This window comes from Rhinolophus ferrumequinum, chromosome 18 (assembly GCF_004115265.2).
Source record: "Rhinolophus ferrumequinum isolate MPI-CBG mRhiFer1 chromosome 18, mRhiFer1_v1.p, whole genome shotgun sequence".
Classification (NCBI taxonomy): Eukaryota; Metazoa; Chordata; class Mammalia; order Chiroptera; family Rhinolophidae; genus Rhinolophus; species Rhinolophus ferrumequinum.
Genome location: NC_046301.1, coordinates 20,758,748 through 20,772,194, shown reverse-complemented (window position 1 = coordinate 20,772,194; position 13,447 = coordinate 20,758,748). Strand labels below are relative to the sequence as shown.

The 13,447-nt window shown below is 38.4% G+C and overlaps 1 protein-coding gene across 2 annotated transcripts in view; it reads left to right on the top strand.

Moving 5' to 3' along the window:
• The window catches only part of NR3C2 (nuclear receptor subfamily 3 group C member 2), a 309,474-nt gene that overhangs the window by 155,008 nt on the left and 141,019 nt on the right, over positions 1–13,447 (top strand). Inside the window, exon 3 of one of the 2 annotated variants that reach the window (XM_033134524.1) lies at positions 742–881. In XM_033134524.1, coding sequence (XP_032990415.1) covers positions 742–881 — 140 coding nt within the window. Of the gene's footprint in view, positions 1–741; positions 894–13,447 lie in introns of both variants that reach the window. The other variant, XM_033134523.1, reaches the window with a different exon arrangement.

The window sequence follows — 13,447 nt, the reverse complement described above, 5'->3', positions numbered from 1 at the left end:
AGATTGTTGCTTAAAGGGTTGAATTTGTCCCTAAAAACTATTACCCCGAACCCTTCAGTTTCTTACCATGAAAGATACCTGAGATATTTACCAAGTATGGCTTTTTAAAAATATATATTGACTATGTCCCTTCAAATTAGTAAACAAAATGAAGTAATTTGGACATACCTATATAAGGTAACATGGGAAAAAATGCAGGAGCTTGGAAGGAGGGGTCAAATTGCTTGCAGTAGACGCAAGATGTTTTTTATTTTTAATTTTAATTAGTGGATTGTTCTGGAAGGGGAGATTTTTTTTATCTGGCATAATTGAGATATATAATCTGAGTCTGGGTGAAGACAGTTGAGAAGCATTGTAATAGCTCTTTGATGCCAAAAATACTTTCATGATGACTCAATGACTTGGCAGAAGATTCTTCTTCCTGCCCACCTAGAATGCAAATAATATCTTTTGGTAAACTTTCTCAAAAATAGGAAAAGGAAGAAAACAGTTTACATATGCTTATGTATTATTTCTTCATACTGCGAAGAAGGTTTGTTGTATAGAATTCTTGATAGGATTACTCCATAATTACTCCATAGGGTTTACCTTCATTTTCTTTCTGAACCCCATGGTATGTGGCCAGTACATACTGAATTCATTCATGGAACCATGATTTATGACAAATTATGAGCTGAGCTATATAGCGTATCAAATGTGCCGTTACAGGGTAGTTAGTTAAATCTTGATTTCTTTCCCCAGCTCTACTTTACGAAGTGTTTCTACTGGATCCTCAAGACCTTCCAAAATATGTTTGGTGTGTGGGGATGAGGCTTCAGGATGTCATTATGGAGTAGTAACCTGTGGCAGCTGCAAAGTGTTCTTCAAAAGAGCAGTGGAAGGTAAATGTTCATGTGGGTGTTCCTTTTACACATTTTTTTCCTTATTGTGTAGTCTCCTTGCACAATTAACATTGGAAAGTAAGTCAAAAAATATTTTTGATGCAGTCTGTCAGTGATAATGCCGTATCTAAAAGCACCTGGAGATTTGCCACTGAGCCAATATTTAATGGGCAAAATGTGAACTTTCAAACTGAGATCGACCAGTCATAAAAAAATTGTGTTTGTTGTTTGTTTCCATCTGAGACTTAGGAAAAAAAATAATTCTATGTCATCATAAATGTAATCTGCATGATCTGAAAGAAGATTTTTTTCCTAAGAACACACAGAGTGCATCATTTCTGCCATTTCTGCATCTCTGTACAGTTGAATCTTGAACAACACGGTGATTGAGGGTATGGACCCCCCCACACACAGTTGAAAATCTGTGTAAAACTTTTGACTCCCCAGAATTTAACTACTAATAGCCTACTGTTGACAGGAAGGCTTAGCAATGACATAAAACAGTCAATTAACACATTTTTTTATGTTGTATACTGTATTCTTATAATTAAGCTAGGGGAAAGAAAATGTTATTAAGAAAATCATAAGGAAGAGAAAATACATTTACAGTATTTATTGGGAAAAAGCCCACATATAAGAGGACCCACACAGGTCAAACCCGGGTTGTTCAAGGGTCAACTGTATAAATATATGTGTTTCTGATGAATTTAAACATGAATATCAGGATCATGTCTGTGATTTCGGTTGTGTTCCACAAAGAATGATTTCATGTAACGGCTGCTCTAGATTTCAGGTCCCTGTTTGAGTCCTACCTTTGTTCCTACTGAAGGTTTCCAAATGGATAATTAAATGTCAAAAATTGGGATTTCTCTTTTAGGCTAGGTTTTTTCTTATGTCCAAATAATTTTACTTCCTTAGGAGAAACAGTCTTTTAATTTGTTTGTGCCTTCCTTCATCCTTACCTACAAGCAGTTAATTAACATCAGATATAGGCCAGATGGTTTTATGAATGTTGACTGCTATGATTGGTCAAAGGGTAGAATTTTTGCTATTAGTAAAGGTAGTATTGTATATTTGACACTTATTTTCACTCAAGACTTTTGAATGTTTATTTCTCAGGGCAGTTTTCTGAGCCATAAGCTGTTACTTCAAAGACTTCAGCTTAAACGGCTCTGATGTTTCATCTTTGTTTTGCGGGGACCACAAGGAAGTGTCCTTAGTTCTGGGATAAAAAAGCCGACCAATTATTTCTTTGCTTCTGGGATTGATTTTGCATTATTTTATTGATATTATGGGATTTTACATTATTTACACTCTTCATTATTTAATAGTCCCCAAACCCAGCACTGAATTGGTAATACCGTGTTTCCCCGAAAATAAGACCTAGCCAGGCCATCAGCTCTAATGTGTCTTTTGGAGCAAAAATTAATATAAGATCTGATCTTATTTTACTATAAGACCAGGTATTATATAATATAATATAAGACCGGGTATAATATAATATAATAATACCAGGTCTTATGTTAATTTTTGCTCCGAAAGACGCATTAGAACAGATGGCCCCACTAGGTCTTATTTTCGGGGAAACACAGCAGGAGTTCCATATTCCCTTCTCCTGATATGACTTCTTGGTTACAGGTGATTGAAAATTCAACACAAAGTGGCTTAAGTACCAGTGGAAATCCATGGCCTACATCACTGGGAAGTAGTAGTGTAGGCTTAACTTCAGGCAAGCCGTGGTCTTAAGCCAGGTCATTAGAACTCAGTCCCATTCTCTCCATTGCTTGACTTTGCTCTGGCTCTGTTCTCATGCAAGTTCTTTCATGGTGATGAGGCAGCCACCAGGCCACCATCAAAAAGAGGTTTTCTGTTCCCAGCTGTTCTTACTAAATTCCCCAGTTGACTCTAACTTGGACTGAACTGGCTCATGTGCCCCACCCCCCACCTCCAAACCAATCACTATGGTGGAGGAATGTAGTGATCTGATAGGCTAGTCCTGGCTGGAGTTGGCCAACCAGAGCCCCTCACCTGAGCGTGGGGAAGGACATTGCTCTTAGGAAAAGGTGGGCTCTGTTCCCAGAAGGCTGATTGAAAAAAATAAAATACAAAGGAAAAATACATTTCTACATGACTGAAATTGGTTTATTTTTGAAGGCTTCCCTCCCACCCTTTCTCTCTTTCCTTAGCTATATGATTAGCTCAGTAGAAGATAAATAGGTGAAATTTACCTCTGGTACCTTCCTAATGTCAATTGAACCTTCCAGTATAAGAACTCCCCTCCTAGGCTTACTACTTAGTGAACAGAGTAAGGTGACATATAAAAATAAAGTGATGTAACGAGGGCATTTGGAGAAGTCAGTGGGAGTCTCTGTGTTGCCCTGTCTACGAGTCAGCCTTCATAATCAGAATCCAAGTTTCCACTATTTACAGAATCTGCCCTTCTCTGCTTCTGAAACAAAAGTTTTTCTAGAAGTTTTTGGTTTTTTTTGAGTAGTTTCTATGTAAGTAGCAGAGGAAATAATTATTTTTGTAACTGAACTTTAAATACAGAAAAGCCAAAATTCACTGGAAAGCTGACCAATAATCGATAATGAAACTTAATGAGTGCCTTTTAAGACTTTTATTAATAGAGTTCATTCTCTATTTATTTGTGAATTAGAATTTTAGTGCTCACCTGAATGAAACAAGGCTGTAAATTTTACATATAGACTTCATGAGAGTAGTGACCTATTTGTTTTTGTATTTTGTATCTGTTTACTGTTTTATCCTGTGTGTGTGTGAGAGAGAGAGAATAAATATGTAAGAAATATGACTTTTTTGATATCAGAACTTTTTGATTTAATAACAGATTATTTTGATAATACTTTATATAACTTGAGCCACTAATTTTATAAAATTACGGTATATGGATGTAATTTTTATTCCCCTTTTACAGATGAAGATGTTTGGGATCAGACCCAATCAACTAATCTATTTAGAATCAGAAAGCCAAACCTAGATGCATATTAAAGTCTATGACTCCAAACCTACCGTGTTTCCCCCAAAATAAGACCTAACCAGAAAATAAGCCCTAGCATGATTTTTCAGGATGACATCCCCTGAACATAAATAAGCCCTAATGCATCTTTTGGAGCAAAAATTAATATAAGACCCGGTCTTATTTTCGGGGAAACATGGTAGATCCAACCTAAAGTCTCATAACTCCAAATCTCATAATCTATTTTGTCTGTTTTCCATAATTCTCAAGTTCAGGAAAATTCCACCCTATATATCATCTGTTCATGTCTACTTGATGATAATGAAAGAAGTGATGTAAGCATTGAGAAAACATAATTTGCTATCCTTACTATGTATATGTGTCTGTGACTGTGTATGTATATATATACACGTATATAAACATGTCTGTATGTTTTCATATTTGAATATTTACTATTTTTATGGTTTCCCCTGAAAACCTTAAGCTCCTCCTTAGATCACAGAAGTAGAGATTCTAAGCAGCTGCAGGTAAGGGGAGCTGAGATGAAGGGAGTTGGTTAAAGCCAAAAAAACTAACACCATCAAAGGCAGAACTGGAAATGACCACTAGAGAGGAGACAGGAGGAAAAACATCCCAGTCTGAGCTCTGAGTTTATTGGCTGAAGGCTTTATGACCTAGAGCCCAGCACTCTAAAGCTTGTAGGGAAACTGCAAATCATTTCTCTAAGTGTGAATTGTGTTCTTCGTTTTCTGTTTAATGGGATGTATATGAGTGCTTATATTTTTCTTCTTAAAGATTTAATATAACAAGACTCAGAAGTCTCCTCAGAACACCTTATTTTCCACGAGCATCATTTAAGAGCTGTGTTATTCAACATTACAAATGGAAGTTGATAATTTTATTTTTAAATTTGAGCTGCTTATTTGACTTGAAGTTTTGTCAGAACCTTTCTGTCTGAAAAAGAAAAAGGACAAGTATTTCTCTCTGTGTGTGTGTGTGTGTGTGTGTGTGTGTGTGTGTGTGTTTAATAAGGTTCTCCCTCATGGTGGAAACTGGACTGACATTTGGGTCAGAAGACTTAGTTTTAATTAAGGCAAGTGAGATGAAGTCAAGTCGTTTAACTTACCTGGGCCTCTGTTTCTTTCTATATAACAATGAGCAGTAGTATTGACTTATGTTAATAGTGCTATGAAAAATTACATGAAAACAAAATATCTGCGCAGATTTTATAAATTGTAACGTGAATTCAAAATATTAGATCTTTATTATTTTCTAAGACCAGACACTGAGTTCTCTGGTACTGTCTGTGTGGAGAGATCGTATAAATGACACGATGACAGTGTATCTGTTACATATTCATTTGTAAGCCCTCCTTTTTTCCTTAAGATCTTCATTTTTCCTGTAATATGTTATTTTTTCCACAGAGTTGCCCTTTGAGGTTGTTAAGATCCTCCTAAACTCTCAGTTCTCAAAGTTTTCAAATGCTGGGAGTGGGGAGTGGGGGGAATGGAGAGCCTGTCAGAATTTTCTAGAGGGGCTTTTCCACGTTTTCTGATGGGGACTGGACGGTTGTGATTTACTCCCGTAATGAGCAATCCTGCCTTTGGGAGTTGCGTAGTAGAGAAAATATTGAGAGCCACCAACTGGACTTCTAGCTCCTCTGTTAGGTGTCTTTTAGGGTAGGATGGTTTTAGCTCCAGACCCTCCATAGCAAGACCATACATATTTAGTAGCCACCAAATATATGTTTGACGTACGTGTGAAATGTACCTATGTTGTATAAGAAAAATAAAGCTTAAATGATTTCCCCCCACATCAGCCAGTTATCAGTGAAACTGCTCCCAGAATTGATGCAAGACCTTTGACTTCTAATCTGCAACTTCTAATTCTAGTCTGAGTTTTTACTGTCTGAGTCTCTCTCCAACTGTAAATGCCCGTTCATTTCTTCTCATGTGTATTTTACTTTTTGATCCCTGAATGAATACAGTTGACTACATTCCGCACACTGTTTTATAACCTAATTTCCTTTCTGGATACTCAGTATACAAGCAGTGTCTGGAAGACACAGCTACGGCAAACCACTGAAGAGTTATAAGGCTGTAAAAGAAGAAGAGAGTTCATTATTATCTGAAGCCAACTAGATTTATATTTTTGTAGGCAGACTTGTTAGGCTAAAGAGGCCACGGCTTGGGAAGATCAGTCAGATCATAGGATGTCAGTTTCCACACTCAGACATTTCCCTTTAAGTAAAAGACTTAAAAATTTATTTCCTGAAATGAAATTGTTTTAGAAGAGATAATTGTAGATTACTCTCAGGGCTCCTTAAATATGTAGCATTTTAAGTCAACCAGCCTCCAGCTTGTGAACGTGTATCTCATTCCTTTCACGTATCATTCACAGCATATAGCTAAAAAAAAAAAAAACTTTAACGATCGATTGATTATTCCCGGGGGAAGGTGTTTTTAAGAAAATGTAATGGTTGATTAATAGTTTTCTTTGCATTTCTAAACATAATAAGTAAACAGCCCAGGTCCAGAGAAAAGCGTTTCTCCCTGTGTCTTATCCCCAGTTTTCCTTATCAGTGCTCTGTGTTCTCGTGACCAAGAGGAGACAAGAAGCAAGATTGTGAGCCCGCGGGAGGGGTGGGGGCTGGATGACACAATTGTGCCGCAAACTGGAAAATTCAGTGGACACAAGCTAAATCAGGATGGTATTGTTGAATAATTGAAATGTAATCATCCCTGTATAAGTGGCAGTATACAATTAAGGGAATGATAAAGCAAGGAAATAATTTAATGTGTATTTGCTAGATGTCTGCACATCACGATATGATATAGCCCTCAGTGTTCCCATGAGCCATGTGTGGGAAACTGATGAACACCAAAGTCCATTGTCACTGCTACAGAACTGCTGAGTCTGAGAAAGGATGCCAAGGACTGTTCTGCTTACAGTTTTCTCACAAAACACTGTAAGATTAAGTTTTGGTGTTTCCCCCCCAACCCCATCAGAATTTTTAGAAACCAGGTAACCTGATTGTTTCTAATTACATATCATAAGAGTTTAAACATATACCCAGCAGGTTATAGCTATGATTTTTATGAATACTCCTTTTCTCCCTACATCGTGGAAGGCTTTAGTGTTCACTGAAAATGATTGCCCAGATTTTTGATATCCCTTCAGTTGGTTGCTATGGCAACACACCGAGCCATGCCATTTAGGCCAACCTAGAAGGTCAGGGAAGACTTCTTAAAGAATTGACCCCTAAACTGAATCTTGAGAGATTAGAATTGGCAATGCTGAGGGGGATAAGGACAGGTATCTACAAAGGGCACCAGAAGCAATTTCATGTTACTACTGTGACAATATGAGGTGTGAGGTGATAAAAGGTGAGCCTAAATGTGCAGATTGGGTCCAGTCGTGGGGTCTGAGGAGGGGCCCGAAGTTATCGTTGGGCAAAACAGAACCTCTGAATGTTTTCACGCAGAAAGGTGGCAAACTCAGTTTTGCATTTACCCTCTGGCTGCAGGGAGGTATGCTCACTTAAAGGGGGGCAGCTCTGGTGGCTGTTTTAAATCATTTGGAGAAGAGATGACCAGGCATAGAACTAGACCAGCAATGGTGGGACTAAGAGGAGGACACGGGAAACAAGACTCTGGGAAGTGACCTCGGCGGTGCGGTGTTGGAGGTGAAGAAGCAAAGATCTGTGACACTTCGCAGAGCTCCGTGCTGGTGCCTTTGCTGAGATTCGGACCACCGGAGTGAGAGCAGCGCTAGGGGCATGGAAGGAAAGGTTCTTCCATTCAGCAAATGTTTATTTGGTATTTATTAAATGCAGACACCTTTCTAGACAGACTTAGGGACATCTTGGGTGAAGAGCAAGTGAACAAAATAGAGAAAGATCCCTGCCCTGGTGGAGCATAGATTCTAGTGAGGGGTGGTAGAGGTCTTAAACATGAGAAATGAGTTCTTTATGTAGCATATGGAAAGTTGATAGGTGCTATGGAGAAAAAAAGCATTACCAGGATAAAGGAAATTGCAATGAGGTTCGATTTAGGACAGTGTGTTTGAAATGTCTAAAGGACATTCATGTGTGACTAACAGGAAGTGGACTATGTGATTCTGAAGCATAGTTAACGAGACAAGATTGAACATAAGGATTTCGGAATCACCATCCATCAAAACAGATGCGTTTGCCCAAGAAGTGGGTATGTAGAGAGACAAAAGAAAGGCCAAGGTTGGAACCATAGAGAACACGAATCTAAGACGTCTTGTGTGTGTGCATGTATTACATGTGTGAATAATTTTTCTCTTTTTTCTTCTCCAAGTTGCCCCCAGAAAAGTGTGGTTACGTGGTCTGGCTGTTCCTAGTTAGTTGAAGTTCAGACGTTACTGCATCTGTGGAATTTTCAGCCCCACTTTTCAGTTTTGATTCATCATTAAGCTTTGGTCATTACTGAATCTTCCCCAGTCCAGTGCCCACAACCAAACACTCACGTCGTGGGGATTAGATTTGCCGACTAGTGCAGAGATAACGGTACACTTGAAGCAGGTGCTCAGACATTTGTGGATTGATTGTTTGATGACTATTTAAAGATGTGGGTGGGATTCACCCTTTTTAGTCACTGTTTCTCTGAAGTATTTTATTAAAGAATGATTGAAGTAGGGACACGTAGGCCAAAAGTAAATTAGGATTTGTATCCAACGAGAGCTTCCTGTAGCTTAAAATATTAAATTAAGGTGTAGTCTACATAGCAAATTTGAAGAGTATAATGTAGAAGCTCAGTAATTTTCCAAGTTATTCCCCATGTTTATGGGTTTGTTTGCAAACAAATCCTGTGCCAGAAAAAAATCCAAAGCAGCCGTCAGCTTTCTGTGAGTTCCAATGAAATTTAAAATGAGTGAAATGAAAAACAGGACAAAGGGAAGATGAGAGCAAGAAAGAGATATAAAGCCAGGAATGGGGGTGATACAGAGGCAGTATGCCCTGAGGCCTTTGTAGAGAAGGCTACTGATTTGACTCTTAGCTTTCTAGCAACTAACCCTTAAACAGTGATGAGTGCTCTTAAAACTAGGTTAGGGGATTATAAGAAAATTTTCATGAGCTACTTTCGTTGTAATGTGCCTGTTCTTTCCCTGCGTAACCTGAGATTTAAAAAATAATCTTCTCATTGGCATGAATGGAATAGTTTGGTTTATCTTAAGGAACAGTGCTAAAAAAATGTTTTATTTTGTCAACCACCTGCTCCTCTAATAATAGCTACCATTTATTGAGCAGTTACTAGATGCCAGGCTCTATGCCAAGTACTCCATGTTTTATCTCGTTCCTCATAACAGCTTTCTTGAATCTGAGAATTTTGTGTGTTTTGAAAGGTAATATCGTTAAATCAGAACTCTCTAAGCAATTATTGTGCCAAGGAAAACGTTGACTATTTTTTTAACAAGGCTAAAGTGTATGACCCTTCAACTCTTTAAAATTAATAGCAATAACAGTAAATATGTGAGTACTTATTTAGTGTTCATTGTGCTAAGAACTTTATTGTATATTCTCCTTTTAATCCTCATAGTAATCCTGTGAAATAAGTACAACTATTATCTATCCTCATGTTAGAGATTAGTCATCTGAGGCATGTAAAGGTGTGAATGACTAGTCTAAGGTCACCCGGATCAAAGGAAGTGTCAGAACTGGGACTTGAACCCAGGAAGCCTAGGCATTTTCACTCTGTGTACTTAACACATAAGCTATACTCACCCTCACAGAGTTATATCAGATCCCAACTATTTTTACCCATTAAAAAGTAGGGCGATATCTCTGACTTTAGAACACTTATGAAGAGCACATTATAATTTAACAGTTATCCCGCTATACTCTAAATAATTAACTCCTAGCCATTCCATGTTAAAACTCTAATTTGATTTTCTGTTGCCCTAATGGGAAAGAAATTGGGTAGTCTCTATTTTTTCTTAAGGAATGAACTCCATATTTCTTAAAAATTACCATCACCATCTTTAATATCTTGATATTAATTTAAAGATTTAAAATTTTTATCTTCCTGTGTTTCATTTCCTGTGTGTGATAAAAATTAGATGTGGCCTGCGAGAACGGCCTCCTCGTGCAAAGCTGAAAGCTACTTACTCTTCAGCAATTTGCTGTCTGCTTGATGCCCATGGCTCAGAAACAGACCCATGAGCCATGGGACACAAAGCCACAAGCTACTGTCACGGAACTTGCACTCATGGTGTAATTAGGATCAAACAACCTACATGATTTGATACTCTCGAGAATGATTTGACTCCGAAAATGAATATTGCTAACTTGACTGCAATCCAATGACAAGCTGGAGCCCCGGGAGGATGGAGAGGATGAGGAGACGTTTAGGCATTAAAATGGAGGGGTGGTGGAGGAATGGGAAGATGGAGGCCTGCATATGAGTCCCCTCAACGAGCAGGCCCAGTTCAGTGAAAGCCTGGACTGGCTAGGGCAGGCTCATGGCCAGATGTGGAAGATGTGCACGTATCTGAATAAAGACACTTGTGTCCGATTGTATAAGACCCTCATAACGCAATGAGAATTCTCAGCCCTTCTTTTAAACGTAGTGAGTCCTTTTATAAGGCTCTTCACAGTGGGAAAAATCAACACAGTGGTTCAGACAGCTTTGTCTCTCGGTGCTGTGTAGTGGCTCATGGCAGGCATACCCAGCGGAAGAGAAGACAACTGGAGTGGGACTGTGAGTGATGGAAAGTGCAAAGAGCCTGACCTGGCAGGGAATTGGTGCCGTTGAGCAGAAGACCCAATTTGAGAGGTAAGAAGAAAGAACTGGCAGGACCCAGTGGTGAATTAGTGTTGGAGAACGATGGAGACCTCTGACCGGGACCTGGGGAGAAAACATTTTAAGACTAGAGACAATGGATGGAGTTTAGAACTGTTGAGGCCGTAGAGATCGATTCTCCAAAAGAGATAAAGCAGTCCAAGTAAATAGGAAAAGAAACTCAGAGCAAATCCTGGAAAAGTTCACTTTTTACCTGGGGATATCTTGAAAATTTTAAAATAAAGAAACTGCATAGTTAGGCATTAGGCAGATGGGCCTAGTTTTAGGCAACAGATGTCAGTGGCGGCTATAGCTGTTGCGTGCAGTATATGGGAAGTTACATAATGAAATTGAAAGCCTGGTGAAGGTGTTGGGCCCACAGCACCAATGGAACAGGCCTGCTGGGTGTAGTGATCATTGGGGAGACTTGTGCTATTGTTACTCCTCATATTCGAGGTACTAAGTGATGATTTTAGCAGCTTCTGACACTGTAGGGAGCCACACATGAAGCTATTAATGACTGACAAGACAGAAAAATTCTCTAGAAAAAAAAAAAGCCACTGTTTCAAATCCCCCAACTTTTTCCTGTAATTTTGTGCTCTTTAAAGGCAGACATTTCTAGTGTGGTGATTTTTTTTTCTTTTAACCTTATTTCTCTGTATCTATGTTCACTGCCCATCTTGTCCTCTTAGATAGGAAATAAAGAGAAGCTGATAATTATTTTTCTAAACATAAGCAGATCCCTATCTCTCTCTCTCTCACACACACACACACACACACACTCTTCCAGAACATGCTGGCCCACCTCACTCAGTCATCCAGTGATTGCTGTTCTGGGGCTGGGGGAGAGGGAATACCTTGAGTCAGCAAGAAGTCTTCAGAACCACCTGACATTATCGCATCACCATCTGTGCACACACTCACATTCTCTCTCCCACTTACACACCTCCCTTCAATGTTGGAGACCAAATCCACATCTAGAGAAGAGCAGGCTGACACCAAGAAAGGAAGCTCGCAACTCTTATAAGCGATGTAGGTTGTTTCCATTTTGCCCTTGGGATGGCCTTATATGAAGCTCTCTTGAAATGTGTTGATTGTGATGTTACCTTTGCAAAAGCATCACCTTCCTATGTGTGCTGCACTGCTAATTAAGAGTGAACTCTTATACCCCACCCAGCAAAGAGCGATCCCTGAGGAAGAGGGAGAAAGGTATAAGGCTAACGGCTCCGTTAAATCACTGGCACTTGACAACCGTTAATGCATCTTTGCAAAAATGTTTTGTTTACTTTTCTAATGGTAAAATCATGAAATAAAACAAAAGATTAAAGAATATAAGTCTAGAAGGGCATCATAACTGTCAACAAGAATTGAAAAGTCACTTCCAACAAATGAGCTGAGGAGTGAATGGGATGAGGATTTTAGGACGTTTAATATAAGTTGATACTTACTTACACACAGCAGTGTGAATACAGGTTCATTAAATTGTATTTGTTTCAGTAGAATCAAAACTATTTAATTTGGAGGGAAAAGACGAAATACTTCGTCCTCCCTCTGAATCCCTTCTTACGTTTTTATTTTGTCCTTCAACTTGGAAGGAAGAAACAAGGCTTGAGTTTGGAGAGTCACACCACCCTCTTAGAAGCCATATTCACCACTTAGTAATTCTTGAGTGAAAGGCTTCTTGAATAATACCCAATAATTTGAACACGTACTGTGAGAATCTTCAAGTAAGAAACTATAAAAAATATCACCAAGATCGGTTCCAACCACGTTTATGTCGAGTAGGACAGTGTGAGTAGAAAGAGGTGGGCTTGGGGTCGGACAACCTGCACTGCAGGCCAGAATGATCCTACCTGTTTTGAGACTTGGAGCAGATCATTGAATGTCTGTTTCACCTTTAAGAAAATAAATCTTAAAAATATCAGCTCTGTTCATCTCTCAGTTAGGAAGATAACAATTAGAACACATACATTTAAACTACTTGAGAAACAATAAAGGATTGCTTTGCAAACATTATATTTTAAAAAGTTTCCCCCCTTTTAGGAAGTAATGTAAACAGTACACTTTGTTCTCTATAAAATGTGGACTGTTTAAACTGTGGCTGCCTTATGTACTTGTTCAATATTTGATTTGGAGAAAAAAAAAAAAAACAGTAAAAATGAAAGGAAAGCCAGGCTTGGAATTTTGACCTCCTTGTCACTGGTTTAGTCAGGTCTGTATTGTTCATGAGTATTGTACCAAAGGGTCATGGTAGGGATATCTGCTTATTTAAAATTGGTATTTAAATTTAATCTGCCTGCGTAATATAATCAGACAAAGAACAAAGGCAGTTTTCACACTCTTTCTACATCTAAAACAATTTGGAAGGTCACAACTACGTTTTACTTTCTTTTTAAAATTAGCTGTACCAAGATTTCTAAAACACACTGCATTCTCCAACCTTCCAACTATTGGTGAATGACTCAATTGGAAAACCAGTGCAGACTTAGTCCAGGTTGATTGTTTCTCATCTGGCCTGAATCACAGCATTTTCCCAGTTGAACCAGGCTCAGCAACTTGATACTGCTGGCATTACATAAGTACTGATTGTTTTGTTTTGTTTTTTACTATTCAATATGAACTGAAGTTGCTTTAAAAAAAAAAAAAAGAAAGACTAAGAATGAAGAATATTAATAGCTGTTAATTAGAAATCTTAAACAAAAATCAGTTTTAAAAGGCAAATAGATGGAGGAACTGTTAGAGAAATACCATTATTAAATACCATTAGATAAAAATTCCTTCAA